This window comes from Lutjanus erythropterus, unplaced genomic scaffold (assembly GCF_056507025.1).
Source record: "Lutjanus erythropterus isolate fLutEry1 unplaced genomic scaffold, fLutEry1.hap2 Scaffold_212, whole genome shotgun sequence".
NCBI lineage: Eukaryota > Metazoa > Chordata > Actinopteri > Lutjaniformes > Lutjanidae > Lutjanus > Lutjanus erythropterus.
In genome coordinates, this window is record NW_028146689.1 from 8,474 (window position 1) to 32,500 (window position 24,027).

Here is a 24,027-nt window from a genome sequence, read left to right on the forward strand (position 1 = left end):
CATTTTCTCCACTAATCGATTAGTTGTTTGGTCAATAAAATGTTGAAAAACATCGTTTCCAAGACAAACCCTGTCAGTAATTATGAACCTGAGAGGCTTTTTGTTCAGTATGTTTAGTTTTCTTCTGTGCAAACTTAACCTGTAAATCAATCAATCAATCAATCAATCAATCAATAAGAGGATGAACCTGTTTGTCAGATTCTCTTCTCCGTGTTTTGCAGACGACATGATGAGCCTCCGCTCATCAATGGCTGGATTCCATTTATTGGAAAGGCTCTGGAGTTTGGAAGAGACGCACACAAATTTCTTGAGGAGCACAAGAAGAAGTTTGGAGACGTGTTTACGGTTCACATCGCAGGTCGGACTTTTACCTCTGTTGAAACACCTGTACGCATCATCATCTTGTCGATTCACAAATAGGTCCAAACATGTGAAAACAGGTGGGGCGCACGGATGTACGCCATATTTTTCAATTAGTGATCAATCTGGAAATAATTCTCCCACTAATCAATTAGTTGTTTGGTCCAAATGTCTTGTTTTGTCCACAACTCAAACATGTGTCTCCTTTTTGAAAATATTTTGATGATATTGATTATTTGTTTGATTATTTCTTCTCCCCGGCAGGTAAATACATGACCTTCATCATGGACCCTCTGATGTATCCAAACATCATCAAACATGGCCGCCAGCTCGACTTCCACAAGTTCTCTGACAAGGTGGCACCCTTAGCCTTCGGCTACCCCCCCGTCATGGACAGGAAGTCACCTGGCCTGCACGCCGACATCCAGCGCTCCTTCCAGCTCCTGCAGGGAGACAGCCTCAGCGCGCTGACAGAGAGCATGATGGGTAACCTCATGCTGGTGTTGCGTCAGGACCACCTGGGGGACGAGGGCGGCTGGAGGAGCGGCAGCATGTATGACTTCTGTAACTCCGTCATGTTCGAGGCCACCTTCCTCACCATCTACGGCAGGCCGGAGGCCGCCAGCCGCCACAGCGAGATGGACGCGTTGCGGGAGAACTTCGTCAGGTTCGACACCATGTTCCCGCTGCTGGTCGCTCAGGTCCCCATCAGGCTGCTGAGGCAGGCCAAGGTGAGCCGCAACATGATGATTGACTTCTTCCTGCCGCACAAGGTGTCGCACTGGTCGAACACGTCGCAGTTCATCAGGAGACGGATGCAGCTGTTGGACCAGTACACGCTGAGAGACGTCGATAAAGCAGGTAGATGAGAACAGGTCGATTTGATCAGTGGTTAACTGATCGATTGATTAACTCTGCTGCTCTTTGACTCGTCCTCAGACTAAAGTCAGCCAGTCGTTCATGTGTGAACGACCAGGTGTGGTCAGGTGACCTCTGTGGTCCAGGGGTGGTCAGGTGACCTCAGGTGACCTCTGTGGTCCAGGTGTGGTCAGGTGACCTCAGGTGACCTCTGTGGTCCAGGTGTGGTCAGGTGACTTCTGTGGTCCAGGTGTGGTCAGGTGACCTCTGTGGTCCAGGTGTGGTCAGGTGACTTCTGTGGTCCAGGTGTGGTCAGGTGACCTCTGTGGTCCAGGTGTGGTCAGGTGACCTCTGTGGTCCAGGTGTGGTGAGGTGACCTCTGTGGTCCAGGTGTGGTCAGGTGACCTCTGTGGTCCAGGTGTGGTCAGGTGACCTCTGTGGTCCAGGTGTGGTGAGGTGACCTCAGGTGACCTCTGTGGTCCAGGTGTGGTCAGGTGACCTCTGTGGTCCAGGTGTGGTGAGGTGACCTCAGGTGACCTCTGTGGTCCAGGTGTGGTCAGGTGACCTCTGTGGTCCAGGTGTGGTCAGGTGACCTCTGTGGTCCAGGTGTGGTCAGGTGACCTCAGGTGACCTCTGTGGTCCAGGTGTGGTCAGGTGACCTCTGTGGTCCAGGTGTGGTGAGGTGACCTCTGTGGTCCAGGTGTGGTCAGGTGACCTCTGTGGTCCAGGTGTGGTCAGGTGACCTCTGTGGTCCAGGTGTGGTGAGGTGACCTCAGGTGACCTCTGTGGTCCAGGTGTGGTCAGGTGACCTCTGTGGTCCAGGTGTGGTCAGGTGACCTCTGTGGTCCAGGTGTGGTCAGGTGACCTCAGGTGACCTCTGTGGTCCAGGTGTGGTCAGGTGACCTCTGTGGTCCAGGTGTAGTAACTCTTTCTAAAGCGTCGCCACGCGGGACGAGTTGCTAGACTTTAGGAACAGTTATTGGTTGATTCCATTGGCTATGAAAGTCGCAGCGTTTCCCTCAGGTACACTTTGTGATGATATACCTGGTGTGATGTCATTGGCCATGGCGGATTTCACCCAATGGGAGCTGTGGATTTCACAGGACCCTTGCTGTGTTGGGGTTTGACTGATTCCTTTGTTCTTTTGGAGTCTCAGGCTTTGATTGTTTATGGAGGAAGTGGCGGCGTTTGTCAGTCATTCTCTCCTCAACCTCACGCTGAAGGTCAGTTTAGTTTTTTAGTCCATGAAACTGTTTGACAAACGACGGTGGATCATCGTTTGTCCCCCCCCCCACACACACACACACACACAGCTGGAGCTGTTGACAGGTCATCATGTCATACAGATGTTACAGATGTTGCCTCAGATGGACGGCCTCTGAAATGACCCCTCAAAGTTTAGTGGCAGCAGTGACGAATTCCCCAAAATGCAGTATTTTCTGTGTATTTCTGTGCGTTTTCTTGTGACCTCATCACAAGTTAGATTCTTCCTGCAAAAGTTTCTGTAATTTTAATATTTGATTTTTCATTTTGATGTCTACTGTACTGTAATATTCTTTTTTTACTCTGCTTCACATCAGCTGCAGGGTGAGATGTGCACAAGTTATTGATTAGCTTGATGTGAAAGTCTGATGAGTTGGTTTAGGCTCGCTCCTTTAGTTTTAATGCATTTGAGTGGAATGATTTTTTTCATCATCTATCCAGAAAAGAAAATGTAATAATAACACAGAAAAGATGAATCCGTCAGTGTAGATCACACAGGACGGACAGAACGAGAGGAAAAAGACGCAACAACACAAAAAAAGTAAAGATATAACAAGACAACAAATACATAAGAAGACAATAAAGACGTAAGAAGACAATAAAGACGTAAGAAGACAAATGTGATGTAACTAAATGACAGAATAAGATGAAAACTTCAAGAAAAAACACGAAGAAGAAAATGATGTAAAAAGTAAAAAGAAGTAAAAAGATGAAAACAGAATAACGACATAAGAAACGATGTCACGAGACAAATGAGATAAAAGACATTAGATGAAAACAACATAAAGGACATAAAGTGAGACAGACAGAGACTCTGTCTGTAGAAATGTTCTTCACAGGACGACGACTTTTTACTTTTATACTCTGAAGATATTTCAGAGCCTGAACTTTTTCACCTTTACTGCAGTAAACAGGTTGAATCAGTACTTCTACTTTAAGCTGAGTATCTGTACTTCTACTGCAGTAAAGGCTGAGAGGACGTCTGTCTCCTCTGTTTTATGTCTGTGGTCTGTTAAAGCCTGTTTGTAACTCCGCCCCTCCTGACTCCAGGTCATCACTTCGCCATCCTCTGGGCGTCTGTGGCGAACACCGTCCCCGCCTCCTTCTGGTCGTTGTACTACCTGGTGAGCCACCCCGAGGCCCTGGAGGTCGTCCGGCAGGAGATCCTGGACGTCCTGAAAGAAGACGGAGTGGAGTTCAGTGGAGACAGAGACACGATGATCAGCAGAGACCAGCTGGACAGACTTCTGTATCTGGGTACATCATGTCTTTAATGATGTCGTGTTTCCTGTTCTCCATTTTTTTCTTCTTATTTTCGTCATCAGTCACTGAATTAACGACACGATTTCCTGTAACTGAATAATATTTTTATCTTCACTGTTTCTAATGTAAATCTGAATAGTTTGATTTGTAGAAGTTTTTCTTCCAGTTTCTGATTTTTCAGATCATAAAACCAAGTTTAGCTAAAAATAAAAAAAGACAGAATTGGAACATATATTGTACAAATATTGTTTATGAAAACTATTTATTATATTATCAATAATAATACAGTTGAATACATTATATAATATTTTTGTTTATAAAATAATTTGATGTTTAATTGTCAGCCATTATTAAATCATTTTGATTCTTTTGCTCAACAGTTGAATAAAACATTCACCAGATTAGCTGTGAACGGCGGTTTAAGCCACGCCCACTTCTGGTCTTCTGTCCAAACACAGAGACAGATACAGATACACTGATATTCTGGATCAGTAAAATGTAGCGCTGTAGCCATTAATTGAATAATCAATAACTGATCGATTATTAAATAAATCGTCAAGTATTTTAAAAATCGATTAATCATTTTAAGCTTTTTTTTTAAGCAAAATTTTCTGATTCCAGTTTCATAAATGTGAATATTTTCTGGTTTCTTTCGTCTCTGACAGTAAACTGAATGTCTTTGAGTTTTGGATAAAATGAGACATTTGAGGACGTCGTCTTGGACTCTGATCAATATTTTATGGACCAAACAACTGATCAGTTAGTGGAGAAACAGATCAACAGACGGATTGATAATGGAAATAATCGTTACATGAAAGACTTGAAAAACATCTCCAAACCTAACGTGACTTTTACGTAGATTTTTTGATGATTTTGTCTCTTCATGTCTCTTACGTCTTTTTCTTCTTCTGAAGTTTTTTTTTGTCTTCCTGTCTTGTACGTTGTTTTTGTCTCGTTCTATCGCTTACATTTTTCTGTCTTGCTTTGTCTCTTGTCCAGGTGTCCAAGCTGTGGGTGGATTAATCAGTGGATTAACTTAATAAATTATTGATAAATTAATTGATAATAGAAATACTCGCAGTATTAAATTGACATTAGCGTGATGTGTCTTTGCGTGCTGAGCGGTTTGATGAATCTGGACATTTTGTCCACAGAGAGCAGCATCAACGAGAGTCTCCGTCTGTCCTCGGCTTCCATGAACATCCGTGTTGCTGAAGAGGACTTCAGTCTGCGTGTGGACAGCGAGCGCTCGGTGGCCGTCAGGAAAGGTGACATCATCGCCCTCTACCCTCAGAGTCTGCACATGGACCCCGAGATCTACAAAGAGCCGCAGGTGATCGATCACTGATCAATCAGCTTCAGATAACACGCTGTCCTCACTGTCTTATGTCTCTTTGAATAATGTTCTCATCAGACACTGTGAAGTGATTTAAAGTGAATTAATTAATGGGCTTCAACGTATTTAAGTATTTTTGATCAATTATCCACACAGTTTTTCATTTAATACTTGATTAATAATCAAATAATTGTAGCAGCTTTGGACTAAATGACTGATATTGTAGTGTTGCACTTTGTGTTGCTTTTACGATAACCTTCCCTGCTTGAGCCGTTTCCTCAGGAACGTGAGTCACATCAGTCAGACGTAAGTATCTGTTCGTCCAGGTAAGTACAGGTTTGTATCTGGGTTGGATCTCTGAGTCCTGTTCAGGTTCAATGAGCTCAATTGTCTCACTTGTTTGACACAAACTTGTGTAAGCGGAGGTTTGATTCCACAAGTGAGACCTGTGTATGTTGGAGTAGGTCGATTGCTTCGGCTTCAGATGGTACAGATGCCAAGTCATCGTCTACACAGAAGTTCCTTTCCACAAACTTGACAGTATCCTCACCTTCTTTGTGAAGAAGGCCACAGCGGCAGGTGGCTCATTGCCGAAGACTTGGACCTTCATCCGGTACTCAGTAACTTCCTTGTTGAGAAAGTTGCGGTGGTCTTCACGCACCAAGAAACAATGGAACATCTGTTGGATGTCTGCCAGGATTGCAACCTTCTCTTTCCAGAAACGTAGCAGGACAACCAGAAGGGAGTCACTGAGGTCAGGGCTGGTAAAGAGTACGTCAGAGTACCGGGTGCTGGAAGCAAAGACAACCCTAATTTGATTGGGTTTCTGCAGGAGGTAGAACCCAAATGTAAGTTGATACCAGCACTCCTCGTCTTCAGCATGTCCATTAGCAAAGATCATCTCCATAAATGACTCATATTGTTCCTGCATCTCGGGTTCTCTCTTTAGGGTTCGTTGTGGGGATATGAACCAGTTGACTACCTGTTCTCATCTCTATAGACATTTGTGTCCATTATCTTCAAGAAGATGGTATCTTCCACTGATGGAGCAGGTTTGTTGGTTGTGCTCAGTTCGGTTGAACACGATTGGTCCCAGCATCCTCTCAGGTGCTTTGTCAGGCCTTTTAAGGTTTAAGCTTTGTTGCGTCTCCTTGACGTGCATGAAGCTTGTATAGGGTTGAAAAAAAAAACCCTTGGGCTGTATCTTTGCGAGGCAGATCTTTGGGTATGACAGTCCACTTCTCCCTCCCCGCCATTCTCTTGTAATGGTGAAGGATCCTTGACGGTCTGAGGTGATGAGCAGGATGCATGGCTGCTGTTGCACTTCACAGAGATCTTGCAGTCTTTGGCAAGGTGGGAGGTTGAAGAAGAACATTTGAAACATTTGCCTCCGTCCTTGAGGAAAGCCTTTCTGTCATTGAGGAGTTTGTTTCTGAATGTTCCAATTTAACCCTCGCAGATTCAGATTGTCCGTCTTCAACTACAGCAGGCATTTCTTCAGCGTCTTCCAACACTTGTGCTTCCACCATAACTACATCAGCTTCTCGATGTAGCGTTAACACTTCCAACTCTGTCTGTTCTCGCTGTTTCCAGCTGATTTTGAGCATCTCTTGTAAGTTTTTCTGCTTCTCTGGCAGCCTTTTCCAGTTTCAGCTTGGCCTCTTGGCACATGAGACTCTCACCTTGGCAGCTTTAGCTCAGGCACAGGCTGCGCCAGCTGATGATGCTGATATCTTGCTGCTCTTAGCACAGGAGACGGTCAACTTGTTGCATGATGCCATCTTGACCACTTTAAACATCAAAATGGTGCCTTTCATCTGTAATGTTCTCATGCAGGATGTATGGAAACTCTTGACTAAACACCAAACTAAACTGATGCCAATGAAGACAGAGTCGTTTGACCATTTACTGTCACACTTCTTCAGTGACAACTGGTGAAAACTGTAAATAAAAACTACAATAATATTAAGTATCTGTGTTTTAACTAAACATTGCAGTGTAAATAACAGTAAATAAACCTGATTTTAACTAACTTATCAAATCTCATTTTTAACAAACAGCATTGAATCTATGATATTTAACAGTGGATTGGTCCAGGAGCATGCAGCATGTGTCTCAGGCACGACCAAGTAGACAGGAAGTAACTGAACAGGAAATGACCTAACAGGACATAGTGTCACTATGTTACAAAATATTAAAACTAATTTACATTTTACAACTTAAACATTAAACAGCAATGTAGAAATTCATTTTTTTTTAACCAGAAACTAAATTAAATTGTGAATAAGGAGGAAAGTGAAAGTGAACCTGCCATCTAGGCAACACACATATTGAAGAACAACTTTCTTTCTGCAGTAGAATCTACTGGAACTACTTTCTTTTCTCCCGGAGAGAAAGTAGTTCCTACATGAAACGAGTTCTGTAGATTATCCACTGAATCCAGGTGATCATTTCTAGAAAGATGCTGGTTTTGAGCTTTTCAGTCTAACAAACTGTCTCTCTTGATGTGTCTCTGTTGTCAGACGTTCAAACCGGACCGCTACATCCAGGACGGCAGAGAGAGGACGGACTTCTACAAGGACGGACAGAAGCTCAAGTATTACCTGATGCCGTTCGGCTCCGGCTCCAGCATGTGTCCCGGCCGATACTTCGCCGTCAACGAGATCAAACAGTTCCTGTGTCTCCTGCTGCTCTATCTGGACCTGCAGCTGGAGGATGGACAGACCAAAGCCACCGTGGACACCCGCCGAGCTGGACTGGGCATCCTGCTGCCTGCTGCCGACGTACACTTCCGCTACAGACGGCGCACGGTCTGACTCGGACACGAGTGTCAGTGACGACTGTGGGTCTGTGTGGTCCGATGGACATGTCTCCTCATCCACGTCCACATCCAGACGAGCGGTTCAAGGGACCAAAATATGTGTTTTTATGAGACCAGTCAATGAAATGAATTGAAAACAATGTGAAGGGACATCTCTCATAAAGCCCTGAGTGTCTCCTGTGTCCAAACTGTCTCTTATTGCACCTTATTCACTGTTGGACACTGTTATCAGCCTGCAGGTGGCAGCACTGAGTCACACACTCACTTTAAAGGTACACAATCTTGTATGGCAACATGTTAATTTCTTGATTTCTGTCATTTTTAACCATTTCTTTACTTTTTACTGATGAAGTACTACGGCTGTTGATTCCAGGGTTAAAGGAACAGTCCAACATTTCAATAAATTCTTCTCCAGAGTCAGGTGACTCAGGACATGGGTGCTGGACATGTTTAGCCTAGCTTAGCATTAAGACTGGAAGCACAGGGAAACTGTTGGCCGAGTCCCTTTAAAAGAGAAAACGTCCACCTTCATACAACTTCGAAAGCATCTATCAGCTTTTTATTTCATGTTAACCAACAGTATGAAAACAAAGAGCTCACTGCAGCTTTAAAAAAGTCAAACTGTTACTGAAGATGATGCGTTGAATGTCAGAGTTTAGACTGGGTTGCACCAACAAAGATCGATTAATTAATCTAAGATTAGTTTTACTCAGAGTTCAGAAAAACTGTTTATAATGAATAAATCCAGATTTAAAATTAAGCAAAGTTCTTACATATTTAAAAACTGAGTTTAATCAATACGCAGATGTTTGTATACCCAAATTAAAATCAATAAGAAATAATTACCTTGTGTATAAGAGAGGGGATACCGCTAACTTTTGTGAGCTAGCTAGCTGCTCTGCATGTGTTGAAAATCTTAACAAAGCATTAGCTACATTATTTACCAGCTAGCTAAAAAAATAAAACTAAAATGTTAATGAAACATTGTATTGTTTGTCAGCTAACTATAAAGTTAACAAAACAAAGGTGCAGCATCGTCTGAAGTTAAACCATGATTTAATGTGGTTTAAAAATGGATCCTTGTTGGTGCAACAGGTTCGTATGTAAATGCGCTCCAGATGTTTGGATCTATTCGTTTAATGGTCTAGAATCCAGACTCTAGATTATGACAGAATTAATTAATCGATTAATCGAGAAAATAATCCTGGCTCCAACAGGAGGATTTCCTAAAATGCTGGATTGATTTATTTCTTTTTACATGTGTATTTGTTTAAAAAGTTTTATAATGTGAGTTGCATGTAATAAACTAATAAATACTTTTATATCTTCACATGAAGAAGAAGTCCTCGCTTTTAACAAAACACTCAGTCTGTCATTTAACTCTTGTTTCCACAGCAACAGCGGGATGAGGATATGATTGGTTGTGAGAACGAGGCAGACTGAGTTAACTGATGTTCAGGTAACTTTTTTCCTCCTGATTCCCATTTCGATACTTTAAATTTGCATATTGTTCAGACACCAGTGCGTTTTTTCCCTTCAGTGATGGAAATGTTTCCATAAAGTCATTTGATATTTTAACATTTTTCTCTCAGTATCATAAAAGATTTACTTTAATTGTTTTGAAAAGAGGAAATTACAGCGTCTCAACAACAAAATAAATGATCACTCAGAAATCTGTTTCTACCAGAATCAGTCATGTGCGTTAACTGAACAAAGATGGGCGTGTGCGTGGAGACGTAACTCGCTGTGTCATCACGGTTTTCTGACTGTTGAGCCAAAGTGCATCATGGGCAGTTGGCGGGTCTTTCAAACGGTTGTCGTGTGAAACTGTTTTTAAGTGACTGAAATCATTTCCAATTACAAGTTGAGTTAATGAAGAAAAGCTCAATTTTGATGTAAACTTGTTTTTTCACTTCCACCTTTATCTTATTCTGAAGCTCTGGGTCATTTCATTCGTAACGTTAGAAAAGGACAGAAACAACTTTTCTTTTTTTTAAGAATAACACACGTTTTGTTTAACCCCAACCCCTTTTAGCCGTCACCAAAGTAACCAGACTCCCTTTACAGAAATGATATTTTTAACATCGCCACCATCATATTCGTTCAAACATGAAACAGAATCAAAATAAAAACTACCAAACACTTCTTTACTTTTCACCATTCAGCTCAGGTTTTAATTCACTGTGTTAGATGTGAATATATTCTGGCTGAAGACGTCGATTCAACCCGATTCTTCCTCCTGGAGTCTCTCACTCATTCACACTGCATCTCTGCACAGACCGACCGTTTCATGCAATACATATTTATTTATCATTTAAAAGGTAAACAAGGAAAATACAACATTTTATATATTGTTATATATATGTGTGTGTGTGTGTGTGTGTGTGTGTGTGTGTGTGTGTGTGTGTCTCTGTGTGTGTGTGTGTGTGTGTGTGTGTGTGTTAAATATACATTAATTGCATAGTTTGTGTTTTGCAGCTACACTCAGCCTCAGAAATGTTGTGTTTTTTGTCTGAGAAATAATTACAGGAATATTTTTCAGTCATTATTTGTTTGCAAGCTTATTCTGTTTAAAAGAAATTGTATTGTGAAGCCAGCGTCGGAAATCACATCGAATCGTGAGTTGAATGTGTCGTTACATTCAACTCCAGTTGTTTGGTCCATAAAATGTCAGAAAATATTGATCAAAGTCCAAGATCAATTTCTTCCATGGTGTCTTTACTTATTTAGTGACCCGAATAAAAGCTCCTGTGACCCTCCTGTGGTTCACGAGCCTGTGTTTGGGAATGACTGCTGTAATGCGTCTTGTGACGATGGGAGATGAAGTCCATGAAATGTTCTGTAAACATGGTGACCTCTGCTGGACAAACAGCAGCATTACATTTAAATTCTCTTCAATCGTTTTGGCTCCTTTTCTCAACATTACAACCTAATTACATTTAAATTAAACTTAATTTGGTTCAGATTCATCATTTTGACATAGTTTTCAATCAAAATCAATAATGAAAATGATCATTACCGAATAATAATAATAAAAAAAAATCAAATTACAATATCAGTCAAAATAATCACAATTACATTTTTTTTTTTTTAAGAATCATTCCGTCCTAAATCTTCCTGCATTTTTGCAACAACTCAAGTTGTTCATTGGACAAATTTAAACTCCATGTCGGGTTGTAAAGTATCAGTTATTTCCTTAATTGATTATCTGTAAAATTAACAATCAATTAATTTGTCATATTCACAAAATCTTAAAAAGCCCTCAATCAAGGTTTTATTTCCACAGCAACATGTTCCTTGTTCTCCGACAGTGTTACATATACCCTTGAAATAAAGCTGCTCATTAGAACCATATAAGGTTCTTCAGCTTGTCCCCATAGAACCATTTTTGGTTCCTCTTTTATAAAAGTTCATTTGGGACCCTTTTAAAGAATTCTACCTAGAACCTGACATAAAGGGTTATATCGAGAACCATCTGTGAAAGGTTCTACAAAGAACCCACTTATGGTGCAGTGGTTCCACCTAGAACCCTCTGTGGAGGTTCTATCCAGAACCTTTCTGCCTTTCTAATGGTGTTAACATGAATCCAAGCAGGAGCTTCTACTGATATCCTTTTTATATTCCAAGGGTTTTATCTAGAACACATTCAGGGGGTTCTATTGAGAACCTTTCAGCATTCTAAGAGTTTTATCTAGAACACACTCAGGATGCTGTACCAAGAACCTTTTTATATTTCAAAAGTTTAATCCAGAGTCAACCTGGGGGTTCTACCGAAAACCGTTTTTTATTAGAAACGAAGAACCCTTGAAAGAGTTCTCGGCTGTTCCAGTCCAGATTCACTCTGATCCTCTGGAGCTTCTTCTGGACTTGGAGAACAGTGGGTGGTTCTGTTGTTGACACTGCTTTGTATTTACCTAAATAGAACCATATTGTCCACAATCTGGACTGCTTACTTCCCGTCCTCTGGACAGAGTCTGCAGACAAACCCAGTTCCCAGCCTGTAGTGTCTCCGACCTCGACGTTCCAGCTGTGAGTCCCTGAGTCAAAGCCCTCAGAACCCAGAACAGAGCAGTAAGAACCAAACCTCTCTGGATTATGAGGAACCTGCTGTTCCTCTCCCAGTATCACACTGGTCAGATCTTCAGACAGGATCAGTTCTGGACCTGCAGTGTTTGGGTCCAGAATGACAGGAGTGTAGGAGACCATGTCCTTCATCTTGTTCCAGATGTTGAAGGTCAGGTTGCCCAGATGTTTGGCCTGGTCTATCAGAGCTCCTGAGTGCAGCTGTGGATCCTCCAGCAGGAGGCGCTGCTGGACTCTTTCCACTGCAGCCTTGTATTTGTGCAGGAATGAGACGTCTTCAGCTCTCAGCTCGTCCTCTGTGTCTCTGACTGTGTGTGAAAGAGCTGCTATGTCTCTGCTCAGAGCCTCCATCTTCTCCTTCATCATCTGACTCTTCTGCTCCTCTTCCTCCCTCAGTGCAGCCAGCCTGGCCTCCTCTTCCTCTTCTAGAAACTGGTGAAGCTTCTTAAACTGATCCTTAATCTGCGTCTCTGAGCGTCGGGCCTGGACCTTCACATGTTCTGCTGTTTGATCAAACTGATCTTTGACTTGTTTAAAAACCTTTAACTTCTCCTTTAAAGGCTGCAGAGATTTCTGGAGCTCCTCTTTGTGCTCCTGTGCAGCTTCATCGATGGGTCTGAATCTGTGGTCGGTGTGTTTCTTTGAATCTCTGCAGACGACACACACTGGCTGCTGATGGTCCAGACAGAAGAGTTTGAGTTTCTCAGAGTGCAGACTGCAGAGAGACTCTGAACATCTCTGATCTCTCTGCTGTAAGAAGGACTCACACAGGTTCTTTAAAGCAAAATTGAGAGGTAGGATATTCTTTGAAGATCTTCTCTTACAAACTGGACTTTTTTTCTCTGTCCACCAGCTCTGCAGACAGTCTTTACAGAAGCTGTGGCTGCAGGACAGGATGACAGGATCTTTAAAGATTTCAGGACAGCAGAGATCCTCCTCTAATCTGGATGCCATTTTGTCTCTGAATGAATCTGAAAACACAGCAGGCGGCTCCAACAGCAAAGCAGTCAGTCACTTCCTGTTCTCTGAAAGTTGAGTCTTTGTTCTTGTAAAACCTGTTTTCAGGTCTTGGACTCAGCAGCAGGATGAAGTGGTAGTGTTCCAGTATTCCCAGTAATCCCTCCTGTAGCTGTTATCTTTCAGTGGTGGTTTAGTCTTGAATCCTTTTATCTGTGTTTTACTATGTGCTCGCCTCTGGTCAGTGAGGCAGAATAACAGTCTGTTTCCTGGCTTGTTGCAGGAGCTGAAGGGCGGAGGTTCGTCAGTCAAGCCTTTCAAGATGAGTTCCATTCCAAACTTATGATCATATGTTATACAGATGTGTTATAATTAGATTTAGTGTACTTTACTCCTCCCTCTGATCTTGTTTTTAATGTCTATTGTTCTTGCGTACCTCACAGCACAGATAGTCCTGCCTCAGTGATTTGTTTTTAGGCCTTGGGGATTCGATAGCCTCATCGTTTAGCAGTGCAAATATGTGACCTAACAGGCCAAAACATATACAGGATGCGGACTCTCACTTCACTTGTTCACAGACTTTTCCCAGCTTAGTTCTCGTCTTGTTGCCAACCACGCACTGTTCCTTAATCCCTCCATCCATCCATTTTCCGATGTCGTGGTGGCAGCAGGCTAAGCATGGTGTTCCAGGTGTCCTTTGCACCAGCGACATTTTCTAGCTCCTTCTGGGGAATCCCAAGGTGTTCCCAGATCAGATCTCTCCACGGTGCTCTATACCTTAAAGGTGGCTGGATTCGTGTGATCTCGCGAGAATCTATCTTTGCCAACCTCCAGCTTATCCATTTGTGTCCATGCTACAGGTGCTATGAGCCAATCAGCATCCTTGGTGCAACTACTGGCAGCTACGGGCGTGTTTTAGTTGAGCCGACAGCGAGAAGCGTCAACGGAAATGACTCGTCTGGAACAAACAATGGCTGCTCCTGAAGAGGTTTCCATAGATACTGTGATGACATCAGTTATATCAGAACTGGAGAGAATTTCTTCATTGAAAGAAGAGCAAACAATGACACTGAAGACTTTTATCGATGGATATGTTTTTACGCTTCTTCTGCTTGGCTTCAGTTTGATGAGTTGATCTGATTGGTTGAAGTTAGCCCATTTTAGACATGACAGATGGTTCATCCAATCACCTGCCAGGGGTTTTGTTGAAAGCACCCACCTTTTTCCAACAGTTCCTGTGGATGGCTTCCCAGATTGTTCTGTGTAACGTGTTAACGGGCTCTGGATCGACCCGGGGATGTCCAGGAAGCATCATCATCACCTCGACTGGCTTCATTTGACATGAAAGAGCAGCAGCTCCACTCTGATTCCCACCTGAATGTCCGAGCTCCTCACCTCATGTTGATCTCGTTCATTCATTCATTGCTACCAAAAGAAGAAGCACGACTGTCCAGTACAATGTCCCCATTACTGCTGACGCCACAACCGATTCCCATCACTCGAGAATGATCATTAAAACACACATGTTGCGTCAGTTCCCATCCATATTTACCTGCTGGTCATGGGTTCCAACAGGAAGTGAGAGCGTCCAATGGGCTTTCATTATAGAGGAAACTCTTATACAACAAATGAACGCCAATAAAGACGGAGAGAGTCACTGTGACAGGAAATTATGTTTGGTAATTTAACAGGTCACATTAATGAGGAGTTTTTCTTTATGATATGATACAGAATATATTATTGATCCCCCAGAGGCACCTCATCAGCCAAATATATGATAGATGAAGAAGAAAATATTATTACCAGCCAAAATATAAACTCATCATACATACATAATAACTAGGGTTGGGTACTGTTGACATACCCGTACCTGGAATTTGGTACCAGTACACACTGGTATTATTTTACTGCTAATTAGTTTGAGTGTCTCAGAGATCTTGTGTCGCTGTTGAGGCTGATCTGTGTCAGAGTAAAAAATACAGCGTGTCCACAAAGTCTTTTTACAGTTTAAAAAATTTATTACAAGAGCAATTGATGACATATGTTAATCAGATTTGTTCTATGTACTCAGAGGTTATCAAAGTTTTTAATCACATTCATGCTTCACACATAAAGCAAAAGATCACTGATGCCACCATTGATGAGGCGATGCTACAGCGAACATCTTGATGTGTTTCATGCAACTAATGGTGACGATATAGAGGTGGATTAAATTAGGCAAAAAAAACTTCAATATCTACTTTTCATTTTGTAATAATCTCCACAGATTTGTCTATTAATTTGCTTTTGTAATAAATCTGTTAAATTGTAAACAGACTTTATGGACTCCCTGTAGAATTCATTGTGGTGACCCTTTTAATTCATGCAATGTTTAGTTTGTACAGTAAAAGCAAATGTTTGCATTTCGACTGAGCACCAAACAACCAATCAGTTAAAGGAGAACTATTATGCTTTTCCTGTTTTCTGATCTATAAATGTCGTCACAATGTCGGATACTCGTGTTAAACGATTCCAAAAAGTCAAATAATGAGGTTGATGCATTTGAAAGTGAGTCCTGAGGCTCTGCACGCTGTGTTTTACTGTCTTTTTTTAACAGTGTAGTCTCATTGATGTTAATGTGTAAATGGTCATAGCCAGGCATAAGCTCTAGGCCCCGCCCCCTCCCCCGCTCTGCTTCAGAAGTTATATCGCTGTGCGCCGCTCTGCTGTCTACGACGATTTCAGTGTTAGCACGTTGAGCGATGGCTCCCAGAAAATGTTTGTTCGGGAAAGTTAACTTTGTTTATCTTTCCTAAAGAGGCGAGCGCCAGGCACAAGTGGATAGAGCTGCTTTTTCCCGTCCAGCAAAAGAAAAATACCTCCGTGTTTGTCTACGATACGTCACAGGGGACTGTTTTGTCAATATGGGCCAGTACGAAGCTGGATTAGCCGGTAGCCGAGCTCGGCAGCCCTTCGGAAGTCCTCGGGAGTGCGACCAATCACAGCGGAGTGGGCTCTGTACATGGAGGAGGGTCGGGGGGCGGAGTAAATTACACAGACCGTTTTCACAGGATGCAGAAAATACAAGGAAGAGATGCAGCGAGAGACACAGCGTCCTGAAGATCTACAAAGCTTTCTGTGTGGACGATCGTGTGTCGCTGCTCTATAGGAGTCCAGAAGTCAAACACAGAGACGGAAACTGAGGATCACTGGTTCTGTTTAATCCTAAAAATGATTCACAGATGAATTGATAATGAAAATAATTATTTGCAGCCCTACAAAGATGTTTTCGTCAGACTGTAGAATCTGATGTGTTGGTCTGCAGCAACACAACATTTTACTAACAAAAATTGTGGTTTTATCAAATATTGCACCTCCTATAATTTGACAATTGCAATAGATCATATTATGATTTAGATTAAATTTAGATTTATTGTTGAGAAGCTGCTAACATGAACTGAACAGAATTCAGTCACTTTTAAAAACATTTTTTTTTTTTTTTGACTATTTTCTGAAAAGTTTAAATTTTGGAAATAGTGTGTGTGTGTGTGTGTGTGTGTGTGTGTGTGTGTGTGTGTGTGTGTGTGTGTGTGTGTGTGCGCGTGCGCGTGCGTGTGTGCGTGTGTGCGTGTGTGTGTGTGTCTGTGTGTGTGTGTGTGTGTGCGCGTGCGCGTGCGTGTGCGTGTGTGTGCGTGTGTGTGTGTGTGTGTGTGTCTGTGTGTGTGTGTGTGTGTGTGTCTGTGTGTGTGCGTGTGTGTGCGTGTGTGTGTGTGTGTGTGTGTGCGTGTGTGTGTGTGTGTGTGTGTCTGTGTGTGTGTGTGTGTGTGCGCGTGCGCGTGCGTGTGTGTGTGTGTGCGTGTGTGTGTGTGTGTGTGTGTCTGTGTGTGTGTGTGTGTGTGCGCGTGCGCGTGCGTGTGTGCGTGTGTGCGTGTGTGTGTGTGTGTGTGCTAACATGTTACTCATGTAATTCGTTTTCAGAACCAAATGCAGGTCTTCATAAAGTAAATCATAATTTTTTTAGGATGAACTCTTGGTTTTGGGTTTTAGTTCATGCAAGTCTCCAGGAAATCAATGCAAGCTGAAGTGATGGAAACACTGTGTGTGTGTGTGTGTGTGTGTGTTTGTGTGTGTGTGTGTGTGTGTTTGTGTGTGTGTGTTGAGCCGAGCTGTGCTGTCAGCAGGGCCGTCATGCAGCCCTCATTATTCTGTCGACACGCCTTGTACGGTAACTCAGTGTGTATGTGTGTGTGTGTGTGTGTGTGCTGTCATGGCCCACTGCCAAGCATAAGGCGCCACTTTATGAGTTATGATGATCTCACCTCAACCCGCCTCCAAACAGCGTGTGCATTCAGCAGTGTGTGTTTGTTTGTGTACTTTGGCGTGTGTGTGTGTGTGTGTGTGTGTGTGTGTGTTTGTTTGTGTACTTTGGCGTGTGTGTGTGTGTGTGTGTGTGTGTGTGTGTGTGTGTGTGTGTTTGTTTGTGTACTTTGGCGTGTGTGTGTGTGTGTGTGTGTGTGTGTGTGTGTGTTTGTTTGTGTACTTTGGCGTGTGTGTGTGTGTGTGTGTGTGTGTGTGTGTGTGTGTGTTTGTTTGTGTACTTTGGCGTGTGTGTGTGTGTGTGTGTGTGTGTGTGTGTGTGTGTGTGTGTGTGTGTGTTTGTTTGTGTACTTTGGCGTGTGTGTGTGTGTGTGTGTGTGTGTGTGTGTGTGTGTTTGTTTGTGTACTTTGGCGTGTGTGTGTGTGTGTGTGTGTGTGTTTGTTTGTGTACTTTGGCGTGTGTGTGTGTGTGTGTGTGTGTGTGTGTGTGTGTGTGTTTGTTTGTGTACTTTGGCGTGTGTGTGTGTGTGTGTGTGTGTGTGTGTGTGTGTGTGTGTGTGTGTGTGTTTGTTTGTGTACTTTGGCGTGTGTGTGTGTGTGTGTGTGTGTGTGTGTGTGTGTGTGTGTGTGTGTGTTTGTTTGTGTACTTTGGCGTGTGTGTGTGTGTGTGTGTGTGTGTGTGTGTGTGTGTGTGTTTGTTTGTGTACTTTGGCGTGTGTGTGTGTGTGTGTGTGTGTGTGTGTGTGTGTGTGTGTGTGTTTGTTTGTGTACTTTGACGTGTGTGTGTGTGTATGTGTGTGTGTGTGTGTGTGTGTGTGTGTGTGTGTTTGTTTGTGTACTTTGGCGTGTGTGTGTGTGTGTGTGTGTGTGTGTGTGTGTGTGTGTTTGTGTACTTTGGCGTGTGTGTGTGTGTGTGTGTGTGTGTGTGTGTGTGTGTGTGTGTGTGTGTTTGTTTGTGTACTTTGGCGTGTTCTCTAAAGAGCAGTTGTGTAAAAGAGAAAGTTTAACGGAGTTTGTCTGGATGATGAACAGGTGTAGAAACAGTCGGCAGGATGAACGGCTGAACAAACTGTTTTTATGAGCTCCAGTGAGTAAAGTTTTCATTTAAAGGTGCTAAAAATCCTTAACATAAATACATTCAGCCTCATAAGAAGAAGAAATTATAGAGTGACGGCTCCCTGAGCGTAGAATGATGTCACCATCTTTGCTCTGTTGTTATGGTTATTAGTCAAGACGGCCTCATGCACGTGTTGGACTATGCAGCCTAGTGAGTAACTTTATCATATTACTGCTCAAACTGTCACTATAATATGTTTCTAAGGCAGAAACAAGTCAGCAGTAACTGAATATTGAACTGTTTCTGATCAAGACTGATCAGTTTGATGTGAGGTTCAGGAGTCTCTGGTAGAAATGGTCATATCTAGAAGAGAACTGTAGATTTGTCTGGAGACAAATCAGGGTTATAAAGATTTTGATCTTGTGAAATGATTTTCACAAACAATTTGACAGCCTGCAGTTTGTGAGCATGTTTTTGCAGTTTTGTAGCTGCAGGAATATTCTGTGCACATGTAAAAAGTTATTGTAGCTGTAGAATTATTTGTGTGAAGAGGTTTTGTGCACACAGGTATAATTTGCACATATGTACAAAGTACACGTTTTGTAGTTGTAGAAGTGCTAAGTGTATTTGTAATTTAAATTTGTGCAGAAATATTTGAAACAGTGAGGTTACATGGCATCTGAGGCATGGACACTCAAATTTCCAATCTTTTTATGTGATCCTGAAGTTACAAAGCTGTGGCAGCACCAATAGACAAAATAAACAACATGGCTGTGCAGCACTGAGTGAATAAAGTTACAGTTAAATATAAAAGATACAGTTCATTATCATTACCAGTGAACACAGCACTGAGCCCTTTCAAAATAAAGGTCTGATAATGGTTTAATGGTAAACAAAATCTTACTGACTGTCTTTGCTTGACTTTGATGTTTTTTTTTTTCCATAATCTTCCCAACACAAACAAACAACAACAAATCAAAACCTCCATTACAGACGTAACAACAACACGTGACAGTGAGTAGAAAGATTTTATTATCAGAATTATTAACAAACTTGTTTATCACATCCAGAGAATAAATATGAATATTAAAGTCAAATGAAGACAGACATGACACAATCATTAAATCATAAACAAACACTGCTGCTGTTCCAGAGAAGAAACACCAAGCAGGTTGACTTTCTTATGTTCAGGTGATAATTATAAATATTTTCCTCAAGAAATGTCTGTTTGCTGCTAAAACTGATCAGTTTCAGTTTGTAGTTTTTCTCTCATAGATAAAACAGAATACTGGCAACTCTTGTCACATAAAAGACTTAATAAAAAGTAAAATACATAAATATAATCATCATCCTGTCAAGGATCAGTTGAGTGACCAGATGAAAACCAGCAGTTACTCAAACGTCCACCAGGTGGTTCCACCAGGTGGTTCCACCAGGTGGTTCCACCAGAAAACTGACTGCATCACTTTCTTTACCAAAATGTTTATTTTTCCCCAGTTTCATTATCTGGCAAAGATGAACCCAGACATCCACGTTAATCTGCTGTTTGTGATCCAGACACAGTTTCTGTTCAGTCCACAGACGGCAGCACGTTAATCCAGTAAATATCTGAACGTTCCTCTGTGACGATGTTTTGATGTTCTGTGGAAGTCAAGTGATGTTTTGTAAAGAGCGAGAACATCCACGTATGGACGAGGAGGAGTGGATTGATTGGTCAAACAAAAATGCAATGATGGGCTGCTTCTTTTCAATTTACATAACATGTATTATTAGTAATCACCTGTTAATTTCCCACTACCCCCCCCGTTCTCTGATTTCATCTTCATAAATGTGAATATTTTCTGGTGTCTTTATTCGTCTCTGACAGTAAACTGAAGACATTTGGATTGTGAACATTTAAGGATGTAATTTTGTACTTTTAGAAACATGGATCCATATTTTTCATCATATATTGACATTTTATGGATCAAACAACTAACTGATTAATAGATTAAATGATTCATTTACATTACAGGATAGATGTAGAGCAAACAGAATAATGACAATACATGGTGCCAAGATTCAGGTACTTTTTCATCACTTAGATTTTCCCAATGTTCAGTACTTGTTGTACAATAATAATGATTTGAAAGTGAAGTGAATTTTCTGCCTCTGACTGAACTGTGTAGATCTTTCATGTGCCCCGGCTGTCTCCTCCAAAGCTCCCATGTGCCCCGGCTCTCTCCTCCAAAGCTCCCATGTGCCCCGGCTCTCTCCTCCAAAGCTCCCATGTGCCCCGGCTCTCTCCTCCAAAGCTCCCATGTGCCCCGGCTCTCTCCTCCAAAGCTCCCATGTGCCCCGGCTCTCTCCTCCAAAGCTCCCATGTGCCCCGGCTCTCTCCTCTAAAGCTCCCATGTGCCCCGGCTCTCTCCTCCAAAGCTCCCATGTGCCCCGGCTGTCTCCTCTAAAGCTCCCATGTGCCCCGGCTGTCTCCTCTAAAGCTCCCATGTGCCCCGGCTCTCTCCTCCAAGCTGTCCCTCCACTCCACCAGTCTTCCCCACACAACACTCTGCAAAGCCTTGCAATGAAGGCAAATGTTTCGCTCAAGTTAAATTTTTTCAACTTGCCCAGCGATGTTGTATGAAGCTACAGTTAGCTGCTATATTTGTTGAGAAAGTGTTGTAGAAGGGCCTTTAAAGTCTGACGTGTGTCCAGCTGCCCCACACCACAGGATGATTGGGTAAATTTTGGGTCTGATTTGCCTTTTCTGACGATCGCAGGGACATTATTGATTCAAGGTTGGTTTGACCAGATCATATCTGAAATATATCAGAAATATACAACTTGTTTGATATTCACAATTTAAAATGTGGATGGTTACACTGGTACTGAAGAGAAGGACAGGTGTTGCCAAGCAACGGTAAACATTGCACCAACATTAGCTTGCATGCTTCTGTTGACTAAAACTAGACTAGACCTCCAGTTCTCACTGAAGAATAGACAGATTGTGTTGACCGCTGTCCACAAACATTTTCTCATCCAGACTTGTGTATCTTTTGCTTTTGTTTCTTCTCACGACAAAGCATCACCTTTACAACAGTGACTTGTTTTGCTCTGTCAGTTCCCACTGTTTACGTCTACTTCCACATGAAATCACATGAGGTCCTGTTGTCCTGGAAATCACATGGGATTGTGTTCTTTCTCTAGCAAGATAAACTGCGGTGTGTCATTATTTTCAGATCTTGTAGTGTGTGAGATTAGAGAATCTGTGGGTCCAGTTTAACTGGACAGATGCCTGAACAGAATGAAACGTCAGTCACACATGAAGATACAGACTCCTGGATGTGACTTCTTCATGGAAAAACAAGTGTTTTATATGATTTTACATTTGGCAGGTTTCATATGTTAGAGTCTCTAGAATTTACTTGAACATTTCAAACTCAGCTTTAGAACTTGTGTTCCTCAGACACAGAAATGTCTTTCTGTTTCATTAATCTTAAATATTGTTGACACTGCTAACTTATGATGGAAAGCAGAAGTCTTCATGGGTCCCCCTGCACCTTGTAACCCAGATCTGGTCCAGAGTAGGGCTGGGTCCAGTCTAATCAGGTCTGGTAGGGTTCTGTTGTATTACAGGTCTGAGATCTCAAGAGGTCCTGATCCAGATGCTGGTACCAGGTGGAGTCCTGTTCAGGGTGTTCAGTTCAGATGATCAGGAGCAGATGAGGAGGTTTGATCGATGATGTCAGACCTGATGAAGGAGTCGGTGTAGAGCAGCAGGTCTGTTTTTGTTCAGTCTAACTTCTCTCTGATGGTCTTTGTGTTCAGACTCCCAGCAGTATCCCAGAGAACAGAGAGTCCTGCAGGACACTGATGGCCGAGCCAGTACCGTTGTCCACAAACACAGACACATACTCTCCAGCCTGCACAGAAACGAACCAGTCAGACACCAAACTGTTTCCCTTAAATGTCTCTTCTAACTGGTTTTTACACTTATTTCCAGTTTACAGTCAGTTTGGTGGGTTTAGCTGAGAAAATTATGGAATTGGATTTGGGCACAAAAACTACTAAAAGGTCTCTCTCTCTCTCTCTCTCTCTCTCTCTCTCTCTCTCTCTCTCTCTCTCTCTCTCTCTCTCTCTCTCTCTCTCCCTCTCTCTCTCTCTCCCTCTCTCTCTCTCTCTCCCTCTCTCCCTCTCTCTCTCCCTCTCTCTCTCCCTCCCTCCCTCTCTCTCCCTCTCTCTCTCTCTCTCTCTCTCTCTCTCTCTCCCTCTCTCTCTCCCTCTCCCTCTCCCTCTCTCTCTCCCTCTCTCCCTCTCTCTCTCCCTCTCTCCCTCTCTCTCTCCCTCTCTCTCTCTCTCTCTCTCTCTCTGTGTGTGTGTGTGTGTGTGTGTTCATACCTGTAGATAAAGTGTCCCTGTTAGTAAGATGCTGAATGTTCCTCCAGCAGCTGCCACGCCCATCACAGACTCTACAGAGCTAACACACACACACACACACACACACACACACACAGACACACAGACACACACACACACACACACGCACACACGCACACAGACACACACACACATTAATAAACTCCCACAAATGTAGAGACAGGTGTGTCACATGACTAATGTGCTGTGTGTCGTTATAAAAAGCATCATCATGTTCGTAAACATGTTCAATGTTGATTTTAAAGCTTTTATCAGCTGATATTGATCGTAAGCTGTTTTCTCTGATCTTCTCCTGCAAGACTGTGAGGAAATCACTAAATATGTAAAACAAGGTAAATGCAGATTCTTAGAGCTGCAAAAATAAGTTTTGTTGTCGTGATGATTTCGTACCAAATGACTTGACAGAAAGAAAGAAGAGCACTGCAGTCTGGAATATCACCGTCAAATGATCTTTGATCTTTGATTTGATGAAAGAGAAGTACAGCCTGTCCACATACGTTTTAGTTATATAGTGTAATTTACTTCAGAAACAGAAAGTCTTAACTGTCCATTAAAAAGGCAGAAAAGACAGTGGATGTTTGTCTTTGGCGAGATTTAATTCATAGAACTTCAGTCCAATGTATCAATGAATCAGCTTTAATAGACCACAGGTAACTACGACTCACCTGGAAGAGCTTTGCTCACCAAAATGACACGTATGTCTGTGCTGCACACGTTCTCACGTCTGTCCATTTTTCAACTGTTTCTGATATTTTACAATTTGCAAAAACTTTTCAACTTATGTTAAGTTGAATCCAGATTTTTAACGTTCCAACTGATAAACTTTATTGTTTTTTGTAAATATAAACTCATTCTGTTGGTTCAGGAGCAGCAAAAGACTGAAAGTCGTGGAACGTTCCAAAAACAGCTGTTTGGAACGTTCCACAGGTGAACAGGTGACAGGATCATGATCAGGTGTTAAAGGGGCGTCCTGGAAAGACTCAGTGGTTCACAGCATGGATGGGGTCAGATTCACCACAGTTTAAGAACGTCTGTCAACACAAAACTGCAGGAATTTATAGATTTCACATCTACAATCCATAATTATAAGATTTCAATTAATGATTATTTCATTTGTTAATCAATCTCTTGGTCATTTTTCTCAATTAATTGATTAATTCATCCTGTAACAACCTTGTCAGTTGAAAACCAGGTCCAAACGTGCACCTTTATTTGGACCTGGTTTTGAAGTTTTTCTGTAACAATTATTTTCATTATCGATCAATCTGTTGATCATTTTTTCCATTAATCGATTAGTTGATTGATTGTTCCCAGCAC

The 24,027-nt window shown here is 42.3% G+C and overlaps 3 protein-coding genes across 3 annotated transcripts in view; 1 reads left to right on the top strand and 2 right to left on the bottom strand.

Moving 5' to 3' along the window:
• Positions 1–222: 222 nt before the first annotated feature.
• On the top strand, positions 223–8,299 carry cyp7b1 (cytochrome P450, family 7, subfamily B, polypeptide 1; the record flags this gene model as incomplete). The annotated part of the gene is given in 5 exon segments (XM_084714333.1): positions 223–358; positions 625–1,221; positions 3,532–3,738; positions 4,899–5,077; positions 7,603–8,299. Coding segments are annotated over 5 exon segments (1,413 nt in total), but the record flags the coding sequence as incomplete, so codon positions are not given.
• A 3,355-nt stretch (positions 8,300–11,654) lies between these two features.
• LOC146303920 (nuclear factor 7, ovary-like) lies at positions 11,655–13,063 on the bottom strand. Its single transcript, XM_084714331.1, has one exon. It carries the CDS (start codon positions 12,936–12,938, stop codon positions 11,655–11,657), a length of 1,284 nt encoding a protein of 427 aa, XP_084570457.1. The 5' UTR covers positions 12,939–13,063.
• Positions 13,064–22,090: 9,027 nt separating this feature from the next.
• LOC146303921 (erythroferrone) overlaps positions 22,091–24,027 on the bottom strand; it is a 15,087-nt gene continuing 13,150 nt past the window's right edge. Inside the window, exons 7-8 of the mRNA XM_084714334.1 lie at positions 22,672–22,750; positions 22,091–22,196 (exon numbers count right to left, since the gene is read on the bottom strand). Of these exons, the coding sequence (XP_084570460.1) occupies positions 22,098–22,196; positions 22,672–22,750 (178 nt within the window). The 3' untranslated portion in view covers positions 22,091–22,097. The remainder of the gene's footprint in view (positions 22,197–22,671; positions 22,751–24,027) is intronic.